Genomic DNA, 16,997 nt, shown 5'->3' with positions numbered 1-16,997 from the left:
GACTGTATTTAGTGTGGGTTTGAGAATGTTTTAGAGGATTTACTGCTTTAGTACCTGTTTGTCCCTTTTTAAAAAATGCAAGATTATGGGGTTTAAAAGGAGATAATAATTCAAGAAAGCCAAAACAAGTTCTCTTTAATAATGAGCATAAGATTTCTTTTTGAACAAAAGCAGCTTCTCAATTTCTTTCTCCTGGCAGTAACTCACTTCCCCAATTTAGCTTGATTTGTTATTATTTTTGACTAACACCTTAATCCTCCTAACCAATTTTTGCTTATTTCCACAGTCTGTTATCAATAGAAGTTTCAAACTTATGAAAATAATACACTTTCTAGGCAGGTGAAAAGAAGAGAAAGACTTTTAAGGTATGTTTACTTTGCCATCAAAAAGACAACTGCATCCCTATATGTGAGTAATAGTAATCTTAGACCTACGCCAGATACTGGTTTTACCTTAGAAATAACGGCATGGACTTTATCCTAGGCCTGATGCTCAGGATTGCAAGGGAGTTTATACGGCTCTCCCTGACACAAATTTCCTTGGTTTTACTATGGCTGGTATCTGAACTAGTAAAATTAGAACATGTTTGGGAATGTCTCTACAGGCTGCAGTTATCTACAGCTGAAGCTCAGCCATACTCTTTTTACATAAGATCTAAGATCTTATGTAAAGCTAAGATCTTTTTCCATAAAGCAGAAATTGGGATTTACAGAAAGGATCAAGATTGCATGCCATATACCCAGAAACACACATAACAAGCCCCATTCTCTCTCCCTCTGTAAAAAAAAAAAAAACAACAATCCAAAACACCCCCACAGGGGAATGGCAATTAAATAAATATTGGAATGGAAACTAAACAGTGAGATAACAATGCTGTTCTCTTAACTGTCTCTCAGAAGAAAATTGTAGGATAGATGATTATTTGAATAAAACTTTCCAAACCAAATTTCTCTGGCTCATCTCTGAGCATAATCTCAGACTGAAGACCTAGAAAAATATTATAGGCCAGCCAATCAAAAGTAACAGTCATCATGACCTTCAAGAATTTGTCTGTCCCTCAGACTGTGACATAAATCTTCTAGAACTTCTGTAATCACCTGAGGGTTGCCTTCAACTCAGGATCCATGAAACAACTGTGTCTTTTGAGGCAAATTCTCTTTACATGTCCATCCTTGGTTCATTTCCTTTATTTTAACCCTATGAGTTACAGTGATGTTTCTGGTACTTCATCATCCTTTTTTTCTGCGTCATCATTCTCCTGGCCCCACTCCCATACAGCTGTTCTCATGTCTCCCACTCCTGTAAGGCACTGCTGCACCGCCCTTTAGGAATGATGGCTTGCTTCCCTCTTCTGCTCCTTTCATCAGCTTAAAGTTGAAATACAATGCAAATTTAATATTTATAGTTTATTTTTTACATGTGAATCTTCTGTATCAGTACTGTTGCTGGGTAGGTAACAACTAAAGCAATAAGCCAACTAAGGAACAGGACACCTGCAAGAATACCCTGAAAAAACTATTTATTATCAACCAACCAACCAAAAATAATGAAACATTTGATCCTCAAAACTCGTTTTCAGTTTAAAAAAAATTTACTTCGAACTATATTGTCACTGCCACTAGCCTCTGAACTTTTATCAAAAGGTGAAACACTGTAAATAAAAATAAGCACTATATACAGATTCTCATCCAAACATTACCTTAAAAAGCTGTTTAAAAAATTTAGCTCTCCAGTGTTGCAAAAGCATTTCTGTAAGTTTTTGGAAGGCCTTTGGGGGGCTTCAAAATCCATTACAAATTGTAATTAGCTCTAGTATCACCCTCCTCTTTTCAGTCTGTTTGTATTTTATCTTTTGTTCTTTTCAAAAGAAGCTTCTGGCTTTTACTGTGACAGTAAATTCATAATGGTGTTTTCAAAAATATTATTTCAATGGCTCTTGAGAGGAGCAGTGTAGCCAAGGTATGAACCTCTCCATTCATCTATTTATAGCTTCTAAAGCCAGGAGCCTGCATTGCTGACTGTAAGTCCTCTGATATTTCCTAGGTATGTTTACAGCCAGATTAAAAACATCTGCTGGACCAAGCAGATTTATTCACAGTCCAGCCAAAGCTCTTAATCAGATTCAATTTCCTCTTGTCCTGGTCCCTTTGACTCTCTTGAAGCTTCAACAATTCATCTCTTCCAAATGTGAAAATAACATCTCATTCTCAGATTCAAAACCTTTAGATCCATTTCTGCAGCAAATATAAAAGCTCTCTGCTCTTTCACAGGTCTCAGGTCCACAGATACTTTGTGTTTGTTCCCTATATAACTCCAATCTACATCAGATAGAAAATTGCTTTCTGTTCTCCTTCCTTGTTTTATGTCAGTGATTAGACAATAATGTCCCAGTCCTTTTGCATCTACTTCCTGTGGTTGGAATCTTTCACATCAAGTTGTTTTCGCTACCTGACATTCTAAATCCTACCTAAAAATCGATTTCTTCTAAGATTGCTTCAATTCCACAGTCACAAATGTAAGCTGACCATCTTCAAGTTTATTATTTTTTATTTAAACCTTCTCATTGCATTCTACTCTTCCATACATGTCATCACCTAATTACTTCCCCCACTAAAAGTAGTTTGCCCCAGTGTCAGAGCAAAACATATAGTTCATATATGATTTCACTGGTAATGATACTAAAAAGTGCATAAACAGAAAAAGAAATCTTAACTCTAGTCAAAGGAAACCAATATTGCTTTGCAGTAAATCAAAAAATATGTACAGTTTAATTGGAATTATTGTAACAGTTGACATTCTTTTTCACAATTTTAGCACTCAAATATAATTGAGTATATAAGAAACTTTCTTTTTTAAAGTTTTGTTTCAGATGAACTTTGACAAAGGACTCAGACAAATCTTGTTTAGAGAGTGTGTGACTCCCACAGCTCAAAGCCAATATCTAACCTTATGTATTTAAAAAATAGTTTGGAAATGTAACTAGAGTGAAGTTAAAAGGCTTAGCAAGCAAAAAAGCAGACTAAAAAAGAAAAATAGTCAGACTTATTTAAGGGTATTTTTAGTTATGCTGATAATTTAGGTTGTGTGACTCATACCCCAGGAAACCTTTGAGAGGATAATAGTCAAAGACAGGTACCTGCTGATTCAAGAAACCAGGCACAACACATCTACTCACTAAAAATCATGAACTGGATCCACACACATTGGAAGTCTACAATATCAGATTCATATAAACTCTATGAAAAGAGGGAGGCAAGCCCCAACCCCTCACCCTACTGCTCTTTTACTTTCCCCAGGCTACCCCAAAGCTCCACAGAAGCTGACATCTACCAGAAGCCCTGCTCACAGACCCAGCAGCCCCACCAGCACTCACCACCGGACGGTGAACATCCCAAAATGCTCGCTCCTGACTGTCAAGGATCTTCCTCTCTATCTTGTCTCTCTTCTTGTCAACCCTGTCAATGTCATAGGATATTTAAAAGAAACAGTGTTGAGGACAGTAATTTTAAACATAAAACATGTCCATCCACTTTCCTCCCCCTCCCCGCCATCAAAAAGCATGCAAAACCCCCTGCTCATCCCCAAAGGAACTTACTTTGCTTGTGCTTCAGCTTGCATAAAAATAAACTCCCACTTCCGAGCAAAAGCTCGCTGTAGCCTGGCCAGACTCTCCTGAAAATGCATTACAATTTTAGTGGGTTAGGTTGCAAGTTATTTACTCTCTGATAGCTCCTGGCTTTATCTTTCCCTCCTCTCCCCACCTCACCCTCAGCAAGATGGAATTCAAGTCACGATATTTGTGTCAGTGTAAATGGACCTTCCTTATCTGATACAAAGTTTTTTCTTGACACCAAATGAGATGGAATACTTTTGAATGCCTCAACTATTTTAGTTTTGAAACGCTGATAAAAAGGGTAGATGCATCCTTCAGCAGAACATGAGATTTCTGAAACATTTTTATATACTGTGTGCTATCTTAGCAATTTTGAAATAGTACAAAGAAACATCCTTTGACACTATTTTACACCACAATGACACAGATTCCAAGCTTTAGAAGACTGAAAATGATTGTTTTATTTTTGGGATGTGTTTTCCTTATATACTGTTTTTCACAGACCAATTTGATTGGTGACACAAAGGCAAACTTCTTCACTCACATTGGTCAGACTAGAGGGACATCAAGAAGAAGCCCCTCCTAGGAAAAAGGAATAAATAACATAGTACAGTTACAAAAATACTTTTCTTGTTTACAGAAAATTCCTTGGGAAAAGAATTTCAGAAAACCAAAACATCTCAGGCATGATACTTTCCTTGTTTTGAAAGTATGTAATAACGAAAGATAACAGCACTTATCTCCACCCTGGATGATCCACATGACAATTCCTCATCAGTCATGTATGCAAATGGTTTCCACTGAACAGTGCTGGCTGCCATTTTTGGTAGTATAGCCAAACCTCCTCAGCTATCCTCATTTTTAAAAATGAAGACTGTACAGGAAATGTATCTATCCTACAGCCTACTAATAATAACAGGAAGAAAATTTATAAAATCATTGCAAAATTCTTCCATTTATGATGAAACATTTTTACTGTCTCCAACAGAGCTTTTTACATCTCTTTCCAGCCTCAACAGTAGCAGTGTGCAGTCTTCTTAACAAAAAATGTGTTGTTTTTACTATATTTCTATGCATTGCAAATGTATCTCTGTGCCATTCTCACTGAAAATGAAGACTACAGAAAGAGCAGACTTTCTAGAGACCTTGTCAATACCAGAAAAGGCTCTCATAGTTTGTACACTGAAGGAGAGTTTTCTAAGGCATGTGAGTATAAAATTATGCATACCCCACAGTGCAGTACACTGAAAAACAAGCTTGTGCCAGAAGAAGCAATACAGTGACAGCATGGTGCTGTGGCTGGAGTATCTGGTGCGTTGAGTATCTGGCTGACTATCCTGCTAGCAGGTCACAGCAGCACAGCTGGACAGCTTTCAGCACAGAGACAGGGCTGTTTGTGAATTTTATGTTGACATGCTGATGAAAAATTCAGGAACTTCTCAGGGGTAGAGTTGGAATTCAAGACATCTCTCTCCTTATTGAACGCCATTCCTCATCAGCTAATCCAACTTCCTCTTTTTCAGGCTCTTCCTGGCCCCAATTATCTTACCTTGCCTGAGGCACAGCACAACTGTCAGAGAGTAGGAATGCCCCTAGTCTGCCCCTCTTTGCCTCTCATCTAGCTGATGGGAAAAGGCTCATGTGTCAGCATCACTTATAAAGAATGGGATTTACATTTCTACATCTATCAAGAGCTTTTGAAAATGTTGTCAGGGATCCTTCGTTCAAACCTTAAATGCTGTAGAGAGAACAACTGCTTCCAAACACTAATGGTGTAGCTGGGATTTGTGAAGATATTTGTGATCCTGGCATGGGGATCTGAGCAGAGTAAGATTAGAGATGGACTGTAATCTCAACATTTGTCCAGTTAGTCTTCACTATTGTCCCTCAAACACCATTTAAGACTACCGAGCAGTGTTAGACCTACAAGCTGGAAGAACTGAATAACTAATAGATTTTCACATATAATGCCCATAGTTCTCATGCTTAACATTATTTCATGGGCTCATTAGATGCAGCAGAGAAATTTACTTTTTGCCAGGTACTTACAGCTTCATAGTCTGCTAGTTCTAGCCTTGCTTTGTTTTGCATTGTCCGCTTGCAGAGGTAAACAGCTGGAACAGAATAAAATAACACAGAATTTGCTACTATCTCACAAACACAGCAGATCAGAAATAAAAGCTTCATGTCTGGTTTAAAGCTAGCTTTTTTTTGTTTGTTTGATTTCTCCCTTTGTTCTAGAAAGCTTTAAATATGGGATCAATGCTACCAGTATTGTAACTAAAATGATGGATCAGATACAGAGGTTCATTAAATAATAATAAAATCTGCTTTATGCAACAGACATCATATGCAAAATTCATGAAGTACTTGAGGACAAGGTTTTTCAATGGCCAAGGAACTAGCACATTAAAGAAACATGGCAAAGACATTTTTCAAAATGTGTGTGCATCAATCATAATTAATAAGAATTTTAGCAGGAGCTGCTGCTGTATTAGTCAAACAGGTCTTTAAGAACATGAATACGTGATTTTATTTTTACTCTATATTTAGAAAACACAAACTTTAAACCTAAGAGGATTTTAGCTAAAACATAATTCCAGATAATATTCATGTTTCATACAGATTAGTCTGCTATAACCAATACTTAGACAAGAAAATAATGTGAGACCAAAAAAAATGGAAAAAAAAAGTGTCATCTATTACATATGAGAAAAAATATTCTTTCATTTATTTTCTAAATCCAAAAATCCTTCAGAAGACCTGTCCTTCCTCCACTTTATTCAGACAGAGCAGAATCTTTGGTAATAAAATGCTGAAGTACATTTTCAATAGCCTTTATTTAGCAGCAAAAACTTTCCAAACAAGCTGAATACTTCACAGCTTCCTCCACTACTGAGGCAATGAGTGCAGCACAATTCCTAATAGTTCAATATTTATCCACTTCATTACTTCAGAGCACTGCTCATGTGAGATGGATGAATCTTTTGATCAGTATAGGTAACAAAACCTTAACTTATCTGTTGTCTCTGCATCCAGCAAAAAGAGCCCACAGTTACTGGTTGTGCTTAGGAATGTTCCTGCTCCTTGACTGCCAGCTGGTCTACTACAGGAGCAAAGCCTCTCTGGAAAATAACTTCACATAGGAACTTAATTCTTCCTAACTAGGAAGAAGGAGGTGCTCATTTTAGATATAGCTTTGAGTATCAAGGTAGTCAACCCAAATATAATTTTAGATTCCATGGAAATATTAATTCCTGACAAGACACCTGCAAATGCATGCAAACCCACTTCAATGAATGTTCTTTTAGTCAAATTGATTACAAGCACTTCTACCTTCAGTTACAGGTGTTACTTGATGTAAAATGAAGTTATATTTTAATACAGTTTTAATATTTTCCTCCACTCCTCTTTTTTTGTGTGTTATTTGGTCTATTTTCTTTCATAATATTTCACTTTCCACTCTCATAAGAAGCCACAGTCTCTTTCTCTATTCCCTGCCCCTCCCATATATCCTCTGGTCCCAAAGCTGATCCATGTCACACACAGCAGACAGATAATTTCTATAGCTTTCATGCATTGTAATATTATTGTACATTTACACTAACAGATTGGCATGCATGCTGAATTGTCACAAAAAGATGAGGGGTTGAATTTTGGACCTTTTGCACCAAAGCTGCATTCACAATCAGTACACTGGTCAGAGACTCTTGAGGAGAGAGATGGTCTTTGTCATTCAGCTTCTTTTTCAGTGAAGCATTTTCCTCTGTTCCTTCAAAACTGGTTATTTCGTTGAACAAGAAAAAAAGATTCCTAAACCCCCTGTAATGCTAGCAATAAAATACAAACTTTATATAAGTGTCTAGACAGTTCTGAGAATTCCAGGGGTCAAAATTTGTCTGCCAATTTAATACCATCCGAACAGAAACAAAAATGTTCCCTGTTCCTGCACTTGATCAAGACTTTTAAACCACATTCTTATAGTCCCAGTACAGGCACTTTTTAGTTTGGCTCTTCCTTGAGTCCCATTCGGGGCAAATTTTGGGACTATATTTCCTTCTACCTCCTTGTAGAAACAAAAATTCTTGTTTCAGAGGTAGCTGACTGCTCATCTTTCTGTCAGGATAGGTTTAATCAAAAAAAGTATCTTCAGATAACAGAGATTTCAACACTAGCGAAACAACCACCAGGTCACTAGGAGATGAATTAACTTGACACATTATTAATTTAGTACTGTGTCTTCACTGTGTAACTCTACTGCAGTTATTTTCCCTAAAGGGCTCTTTTAATGACCCTCTTTGCTCCCAATACATAGTAAAGAGTCCAAACAAAGATGTTTGGTTTTCATTATGAGCATAACTTGGCCAAGACTCAAAAAATCATATTCATCCCTCAGACCTTTTTTTTTTTTAACTGAAATATCCAGATCCCTTCCCCTTCAGAGGAGCCTAATGATTATAATAACTATGGCTTGGATTTCTTATGTCAGAAATGTCTCTATGTGCCACTGTGAATTAGGTAGAATATGCCCAAGGAAGAATTATTATTTTAGGAAGTACAGCATATCCACTAGTGTAGAAGAAAACAGTGCTGGAGGACATTCCTACTCTGACTCAATTTACTGCTATTGCGATGTGCTAACAATTACATCCTTATAAAAGTGCATGTCTGAGCCTCTATTTAAGAGCTAACTGTACTGTCATGAAAAGCTGGCAGCAGCTTAGGAATTAGTGGTCACTAGTTTACACTCTCTCTATCGCATTATTTGGCTTATATGTAAAAAATTTATTACATGTTGGAAATTAAGAATGTGAAAATCACTCTCATTTTCAGCCAGATCATTTGAAGATATAGAGTAATGTGGTTTTGTTCGTCTGACTTTTAGGACAATGAGATTTGAAATATGGATACCCCCACCTCTCACAGTCACTGCTCCTTTTCTGCACCAAATCACACATGAAGTAACTGTACTTGTCCAGTAGTTGGACTTTGAGGATGCCAATCAATTTCCCTGTCAAAGCAGAGTCAGGATCTCCCAGAATTTCAGCGAATTACTGTGCCTGTTCTTCCAGTTCCATGTGTTGACACTGTTTTTACTACTTCACAGGAAGTACAGCCTGCAGGAAGGATCTCCAATTAAAGCTCTCTATTTCTGTATATAGTTCTCTATTTATGTATCTTGCAAAGGTCTTGGTCAGGGCCCTCAATACACCAAGGAGCTGTAATTCCACCAAGGAGCCCATCTAGGGGCTCCACTGAGGCCTGGGCTCAGGAATTATGCTCAAGCCTAGCTACTAGACAGAGCTTTGAGTATTAACAGGCTTGAGCTGTTGTAGATACAACGCTAACCAGCCCTGCAGCCTACCCATGCTGATACCTTGCTCCTGCCTGCCCTGTTACCAATCTCAGTTTTTGCCTACCTTCCCTTGCTTGCCACTCATGACAAGGGTGCTGAAAAATGCTCACCATGGGGATGAATGATATGCAAGGAACAGGGTCTGATTAATAACCTCAATTTGCTAAATATGGACTGCCTTATACACTCATATTTTTAGAGCCACTGTATTCTGATGGATTTTGCAATCAACATAATTGCTTCTACTAAAGTGAATTACATATTAGATGCCATAGCTTGTGCTTTAGAAGTGACTGATTACCATGAGAGAAAATTCGCCAATAATTTTAAAGGCCATATTAATTTGTAACGTTTCATAATGAAAGATGGTCAGTTATGTTCATAAATGGGTATTTGAACAACAAACCAGTATTGAAACACATTTCAGTAGCTGTGCAGTAAATGCAGTCTACTAGCTCTTGAAAATTCTGTTCAGGCATCCACAAAATGTGGGCAATCGGGAGTTTCAAGTGAGACTACAAAGCCAGAGTTGCACAGAGAGCATGCCTGTATTTTCCCTCTTGCCAGTTCTTAAACTGTTACACCCAAAAAAAAACCCCCTTTCTCATGGTTAGCTACATGTTTCCTAACAGTTTTTAGCAACTGTTCACTTGCACTTGAAAGATCCTAAGAAACCTCCATAGATTTTTTTCTTTAGATAAGATCCTAGAGATTATTACAGGTTTCATTCTAGACTCAAGAAACTGGACTGAGTACACATTATATTATACACACTTACTCAAACAAAACACATGAAAAGCCAAACTGAGAACTTTCACCCAAAACTCACACTGGGGAGTTTTATCTTGTTGCTAAACAGGGGCTAAATCTTCCCTTTTGCCACAGTGGAGCAAAGGCCACAGCACAACTCAATGGAAGTTCATCTGGGCCTCTGAAGAGCACAGACTGTGTCACCCACACACCCCCCACACCGCCATGTACGTAAATTCCTTCCATTATTGTGCCAGTGCCAGTGGTGTCACAGCTTGATTCACCCCAGATGCTGAGCGTGCTTTCAGTGAGCACTCGCTCTCTCCACTGAGGCCATGTTAAATTTATGTACTCCCTGAGTCAAAATCCTGGTTTCAGAGTCAATGTGCATAAGCCTAGTCTGGATCTAAAGAGACAAAGAAAATAGCAAGTTCTGCAAGGTCTAAGGGTTTCAAAGTGCCCTGTGGGCAGACAGATTTCCCTGTGTATGCAAGTGCCTGCTTCAGACAGAGAATTACAGGACAATCGGCACAAAACATGACTGCAGGATGTAAAGCATGAAATGAACTCTTTTATTTAAACATTGGGATTTCTAGGGCTATTTCATACCATCTTTAGGTCAGCTCCGCTCTTAGTCAATAGGAAAAAAAATTGCCCTTAGCAACAGCGACTGAGTTTCACTTAGACTTAAAAATGGGTCACCACAGAGCCCTGTGTATCTCTAAAAGAGCCACACTCTTAAGCAAATGCTAATAACATTAAGTTCTGGAAGACCATGATCAGGTTTATTAAATGCCAAATCATCAAAACCTTAACTTATGAAACACTTCTCCCCTTCTCTATTCTTTACTCTTTGATCTTGTTCTTTCATACAACACTTCAGGAAAGCAATTTGATAATAGATTTACACAAGCAAAGGACTTTCTTACATGAACAGAGGGCAAGAAAGAACCCAAATTTCAAACTAACAAAGAGACCAAGAATTAGAAAAAGGCAAATTCATCTTCAATATACAAAAGTGCTCCAGATGATGATGGCCTTGGAAAATCCTGCAGGGTGACAAAAACAGGTATGGGAGAAAGGTCTCACGCAAGCTACATGAACAGGATCAGATGAAGAATATCCAATGGTCAATACAATTTAAAATTACATCCATTGAATCATTTCATGCTTCTTGATATTATCATAATGCCTTCAATTTGCCTTTATTGTTACATTTGCAGAGAGTCAGAAAGCCTACAGCTCCAGGGACAAAGGGGCAGGAAAAGACATGCAAAGTAGAGCATTCCTTCACACCTTTCTAATCTGGGTCACTCGTGGTGATGGGATGAGGGGAAGCCATATGAGGAGGAGCTGAGGTCCCTTGGCTTTTCAGCCTAGAAAAGAGAAAACTTAGGGAGACCTCATTGCAGTCTACAGCTTAAGTGTCAGTGAAAGAGGAGGGGCAGGCATGGATCTCCTCTCTGTAGTGACCAGCGACAAGGCCTGAAGTTGTGTCAGGGGAGGTTTAGGTTGGATATCAGGAAAAGGTTCTTCACCCAGAGAGTTGGTAGGTACTGGAACAGGCTCCCCAGGGAAGTGGTCACAGGACCAAGACTGTCAGAGTTCAAGGAGTGTTTGAAGAATACTCAAGCACATGATGTAATTCCTAGACTGTCCTGTGCAGGGCCAGGAGCTGGACTTCAATGATCCCTGTGATTCCCTATGAAACCTGCTTAGTTTACTCAACATAGCAACTTGAAAGCACTTAAAAAATTCCAAGTTATGTTTATGAATATTGGAATTCTGGTAAGAAATTTTATTTTTATTTATAGGTGATCTAGATGCAGATTATCAATGCTCTTAAAATGGTACTGCAGAAACATGTATTTGGATCAGTTACCTTTCTTACGTGTGCATACACATGCAATGGCCAAACACATTTCCATGCTCCTTATATTATGGGAATAAGTTACACTTTTATGGAAAAGTGTGTTATTACACTTCGTGCTTTTATGGAAAGCACAAAACCCTGAAGTGGTGAGATGACTGGAAAGCATTATCAGGAAATGCCTCCTGGTTACAGAGCCCTCATGGCACTGATTTGTCAGTGTCAGAATTAGCAAGGATCAGACCCAAATTCAGGCCATTCTTGTTAAAGTGAGACTTTCATTTCATCACTTATATGACAGAGATAGCTTCTAATGAATGTATAATGTATCTCTGCAGAGAAATATAATGGTACATGAATTCAGATAGGAAAAATACTGTAGGTCACCTCTTCTGCTTATCTGCTTATCTACGTCTTTCTCAAAGCTCATTTGATTTGGTCCTACCCAGATCAAATTTTTTGCATAGCAAGCACTGATACCATCACATTTTTCTTGAGGAGCTGTGATTCTTGGTAGACTGTACTCCTCACTTAGTCCTGTCATCAAAATCTTAGTCAATATATTCTGTATATTTAGCTTCCTAAAGGCAAATCATTCACTTAAGGAGTCACAACCCAGTCTTAGAAATAGTTAAGTATGTTACTTGAGTTCTGGTAGGAAAGTTCTTGTTTCTTACTACACCTAGAAATCCATACAATTTTGAGAGATGGGTCCTTAACAGAGGGATCTGTATTAAGGATTTAAAAGAATTGCTTGCAGAGTCATTGCTGACATATTCTGACATTAGCTGTTGAAAAAATGGGAACTGAGAATCAAGAATTGAGATTATAGAATGGCAGAGCTTTCCAGAAACTATTCACACTTTGTAAATTCTCATGGCATGAATTTTAACAATTTTATAAACATATATATATGTATGTATGTATGTATGTATATGTATATATGAAAACTTGTATCAAAAATGCTTCTCTGCTACCAGTTTTGCCCCAAGCTATTGACTCATAGTTATAGTTTGATTTTCAGAGATGCTGAGAACATGAGTGTTCCAGCAGAGTTCAGGTAAGAAATAGGGGTATTTCTCAGTATTTCTCAAATACAAATTGCTTACTAATAAGCTGTTGCCAAGAAAATCCTTCCTGTGCATTTGGGCAAAGAAAATATATAATGTATTCTCCACACAGTTCTCCTTCCAAACAGTCACTCTGTGGTAAAGGGTACAGAAAGACAAATGAGAGAGAAAATTCCTAGACTACTCAAATTTTCATAGAGGAATTTGAAGCTAAGCATGTAAAATAAGTAGGCAAGAGACTCTGAAGAGAAAATAATAGGAAATTTTTCCATTTGTGAAAAACATGATACATGACTGCAGTTACTTTTTGTGCACTATGTGCTTTTTAGCATTACTGTGGGTTTGGGGGAGAAGAGGGAAATGAATCAGGGGAAATGACCCATGTTCAGAACAGAGCAGCAGAGAGAGAGAACATGGAGAAGCCTCTGTCAGTTTACTTTTAAGTGATAAGAAAGTATCATTAGGAAGGAAGTGTTGTTCAGACTGACTTGTTAGCTGATTATCAGGTAAATTTAATAAGGAAAGACTAGTACTTTCTTAAAACTGCTGGAGAACAGCAATAAAACAGCTTTGACACACCAAAAATAGATGGCTACTCCACTTTACTGTAACACAGGATAGATAAGAAAGTGATTACTATCTAAAGAACTGCAGCATTTATCTGGACAGGTATCTTACACTTTTAAAGGGAACAAATAATTAAGACTTGTGATTGCCCTAATTTCCTAGAAGATTGCCTTTGTAATACATGACTTTACCTGGAAGGCTACTGAAAATATGTTATACTTTCAAAACTTGTCCTTCTTCTCAGCAACAGAATTTAAGAGTTTGCTTTGAATATAGAGAAAAAATAGTCTCATTTAATATCATTAGGAGATCATATGGTCAAGTGCTCTTAAATTCATGTTGCATTATCAGTTATTTACTGCGTTCTCTATAACTTATCAACATTCTGCAGTCCTCCTCCATTTTTAACTCATTTGAGAGAAATGCACACAAAAATAATTATGATGCTCAAATATCCTGTTGCAACTCTATAAATGGAGTCAACTTTTTATCTTCTAGTAGGTCCAAACCTCCTTAAGACTGTAAGTGACTGTGGCACTTTCTAAATTTCATTCTTTCTCTCCTTTGAGCAGATTTCTTTTTTTTAATATGCATTTAACTTTAAGAAAAACTCTGATATATCACAGATACTTTTGAGTCTATCAGCAAAAGTTCACTAGAGAAAATGAGTAAAAATTCTAAATTCCTCTTATATGTCTGAAATTCTTATACATTTTCATAAATGTATTAAATTAAGCCTAAGGAATTTTAAAAAATGCAAATAATTGCTCTTTTGTTGTGAATGGAATTTTCCCCTAACATTTCCTATTTTTTACTTACTCAAAATAGAGGACGGTATGGACTATGTCTCAAATTTGCAACAGCTATGAGTCACTAAACCTCCAAAAGGACCTGACAGGTTCCATTAGAACTGAGAACAAAGGCATACGGAATAACGTTTTCATACATGGAATTATGTTTCCCCTTTCTGGGATGTAATTGTCTTAACTAGCCTCCCTATTTAACTACTTGTTAATGACATGACCTGTTTATAATATGCCAGGAAAAAAAATCCATCAGTTACAAAATTATACCTGTAAGAAAAGATTAGATAATTATGAGCAGGTCACATGCTCAGCCACTAGCTGTGTTCATTTCAAGTGCCAGTTTTTCTGAATTGAGAGCCAATTTTATTTGTCACAAAACCTAATCATAATTCAAAAACATGACTTCTCTCACAGGAAAAAGTTATTTGAACTACACTGGCCTTAATAACAGTAGTTATTATTACTACTTATTTTCACTAACATAATTCACTAAAACCAATGGGATTCTACAAAGAACAACATGTCCTGCCTGGGTGGACTCCAAGACATATGGCACTAAAATGGGACTTCAACAGATGGAACTTAAGGACCTACCTTTGTAAAAATTATTTGCAATTTGAGGAATCTCTCTTGACAACATGTAAAGCATGATTTTCAAGAAAAAAGAGGGAGCTTTTCAGCACTTTATGGAAAACAGCAGTTTCTCAGTAACCTCAGAATGACCATAGTCAATATTTTGGACATTACAATCAAAAGGCTATTTTCCATTTTGACATAAATTAAATTAATACAAGCCCTCTTTTTGCCACAGCAATGTAGCAGTGCACTAAAGCTTTATTATGAGAATGTGTTTGTGGTTTTTTTGACATATTGGAAGATTCTATTTGTATGTCTTTTTCAGTTATACTTTCTATATAAAAAATATTTTAAGGCAAATATCTGATATTACAAGCTCATATAAATCAAATTATATTTTAGAGAAAACATTAATATGTTATAAAAAATATGTAAGGATTATTTGTTTCTTAGTTAGTTGTGGTAATAAACTAAGACACAGTATCTCAATCTCATTTTATTTCTTGTTTAAGATAAATTATTTTTCTGGCAGTGTGCTACATTCTGGACAGTAGCCCAGTATGGATGAGTGAAGATGAATGGTTAGGATTAATTTTTAAATTAAAATAAAATTCTAGAGTATTTCCAATAGCTTGTAAAATTAGGTTAATGGCAAAGAAAGTGATTTGCCTTGTTAGTAAATTTGATCAAGGAAGATTACAGAGAGAGCTTACTTTTTGCTGGTCTTCAGACTTCCAATGCCTGCCACAGTCATTAATTTTAGAGGGCACAGTTTCAAGCTTGTTCAGGGCAAGTTCATGAAATTAGTAGCACTACACAGCACCATAATGTGTGATAAGTATGAAATGCATTTGTGTATCTGTAATAAGATAAATCCTATGTACTATATTTTCCAGGAAGTAACAATTACCATGAAAATCTGCAGAACCTATTTGGTGTATATTTGAGATGATATTTGTCCTTTAATATTCTCAAAATATTTCAAACCTACTTTAGATTTATTTTGGTTCCTGTAATATTTTGATTAAATATTTTGATTTCCTTGTATTCCTCTGATCACCATTGTTTACAAGGGAATTGCTAATTTCTGGGACTCAGATGATGCTAACCTAATAAGAACAGTATTGAAAAGGTGCCTAAAAAGTTTATTTTCCTGCAAATGCTCTGGCATTATCAGTTCTGGTGACACACATTCATCTTTGGTTGCTCCAGTACAATGCTCTGGCCCTGTTGCACAGGGAAGCTGTGGGTCTGTTTCATACAGGATTGCACTTTTGCTATCCATGTGATACCCATGAGATAGCACCCAGCAATGAGATAGCAAGACTGGAGGGTTTGCTCTCCTTCCTTCTCCCCTCTTTGTTAGACCAAAGAGCTTAACTCAGCAACTGAAACATATTTAAATCTCAAAAGCTCTCAAATGAGTACATTTACTGTTCAACAAAAGCACTTCCCTGCAGGATGAAGACACTGATTCCAGGTTTAATTCTGTATTCCTGGCATGCAAACCTGGACACATTATACAAGATTTCTATTTACTGACTAAAGTTGATAATTCATTGACCAATCCACTGATCAGCTGTCACAGGAAAGTTAGTATCTTTTCCTTTAAAGGATATTTATAGAAACTTTCTCAGCCTGATTTCAAATTCAGATATGTTAAGCATATAATTATTTATTAAACCCCCCCAGTAATGTGATACATATTACAGCTGAACAACTCCACATCTCTTAAAACACAGCGAATTACTTCCTGATCTTTAATATATTAGGATTATATATTGAAGTAATAAATGGTAGATCAACCACTTTTCCTTCAGTGACTAATTTCCTCATACAGAGTGGCTAAGCACACACGTGTGGTAAGAATCCCTCCTCCTTGGGAGCTTTCAATAACTATTTACTGAACATCTTCAAATATTAGGAAAAAAATTGAATATTTTTCTACTCCTATAGGATGAGGAAACTGTCACATTTTCAAACTGTACCTTGGAGACACCCAGCTCTGCTGAGAGTCTCAGCTTAAAATTGCTTTATTTGGCAATGTATTTGAAATTAAACTGTCTGCTCCAAAAAGGAAGGGAGCATTTATTGGAACCATCCATCCCCGAAGTCTTTGGCTCCCAAGGGCATAGAATCCAAATTACAAGTGAACACTTACCTAGATTTCTGAAAAGCTGTAAAAAGAGACATTCATGGTCTGAAGTTTTGAAAACATAACCTATCATGCACATGCTCAATTACCTAAATAAGAGACTTGGTCTTCAGATGAGCTCAGTACTCACAGTCTGGATTAGAATTAACAGGAGGCTGCTCATAAATCCACTTCCTTTAAAAATTAGGTCACTATTTGATGTATAGAGGAACCTAATTTTATTATAACTTTTAA

At 36.9% G+C, this 16,997-nt stretch overlaps 1 protein-coding gene across 7 annotated transcripts in view; it reads right to left on the bottom strand.

The window, feature by feature from the left end:
- RGS7 (regulator of G protein signaling 7) overlaps positions 1 to 16,997 on the bottom strand; it is a 228,759-nt gene that overhangs the window by 53,482 nt on the left and 158,280 nt on the right. For all 7 annotated transcript variants that reach the window (XM_066315661.1, XM_066315665.1, XM_066315662.1 and 4 more), the window contains 3 exons: positions 5,663 to 5,727; positions 3,596 to 3,672; positions 3,374 to 3,455 (listed from right to left, as the gene is read on the bottom strand). In XM_066315661.1, coding sequence (XP_066171758.1) covers positions 3,374 to 3,455; positions 3,596 to 3,672; positions 5,663 to 5,727 — 224 coding nt within the window. The remainder of the gene's footprint in view (positions 1 to 3,373; positions 3,456 to 3,595; positions 3,673 to 5,662; positions 5,728 to 16,997) is intronic.

This window comes from Sylvia atricapilla, chromosome 3 (genome assembly GCF_009819655.1).
Source record: "Sylvia atricapilla isolate bSylAtr1 chromosome 3, bSylAtr1.pri, whole genome shotgun sequence".
NCBI lineage: Eukaryota > Metazoa > Chordata > Aves > Passeriformes > Sylviidae > Sylvia > Sylvia atricapilla.
Note: the sequence above shows the minus strand (reverse complement) of the source record. Positions and strands in the feature narration are given on the sequence as shown.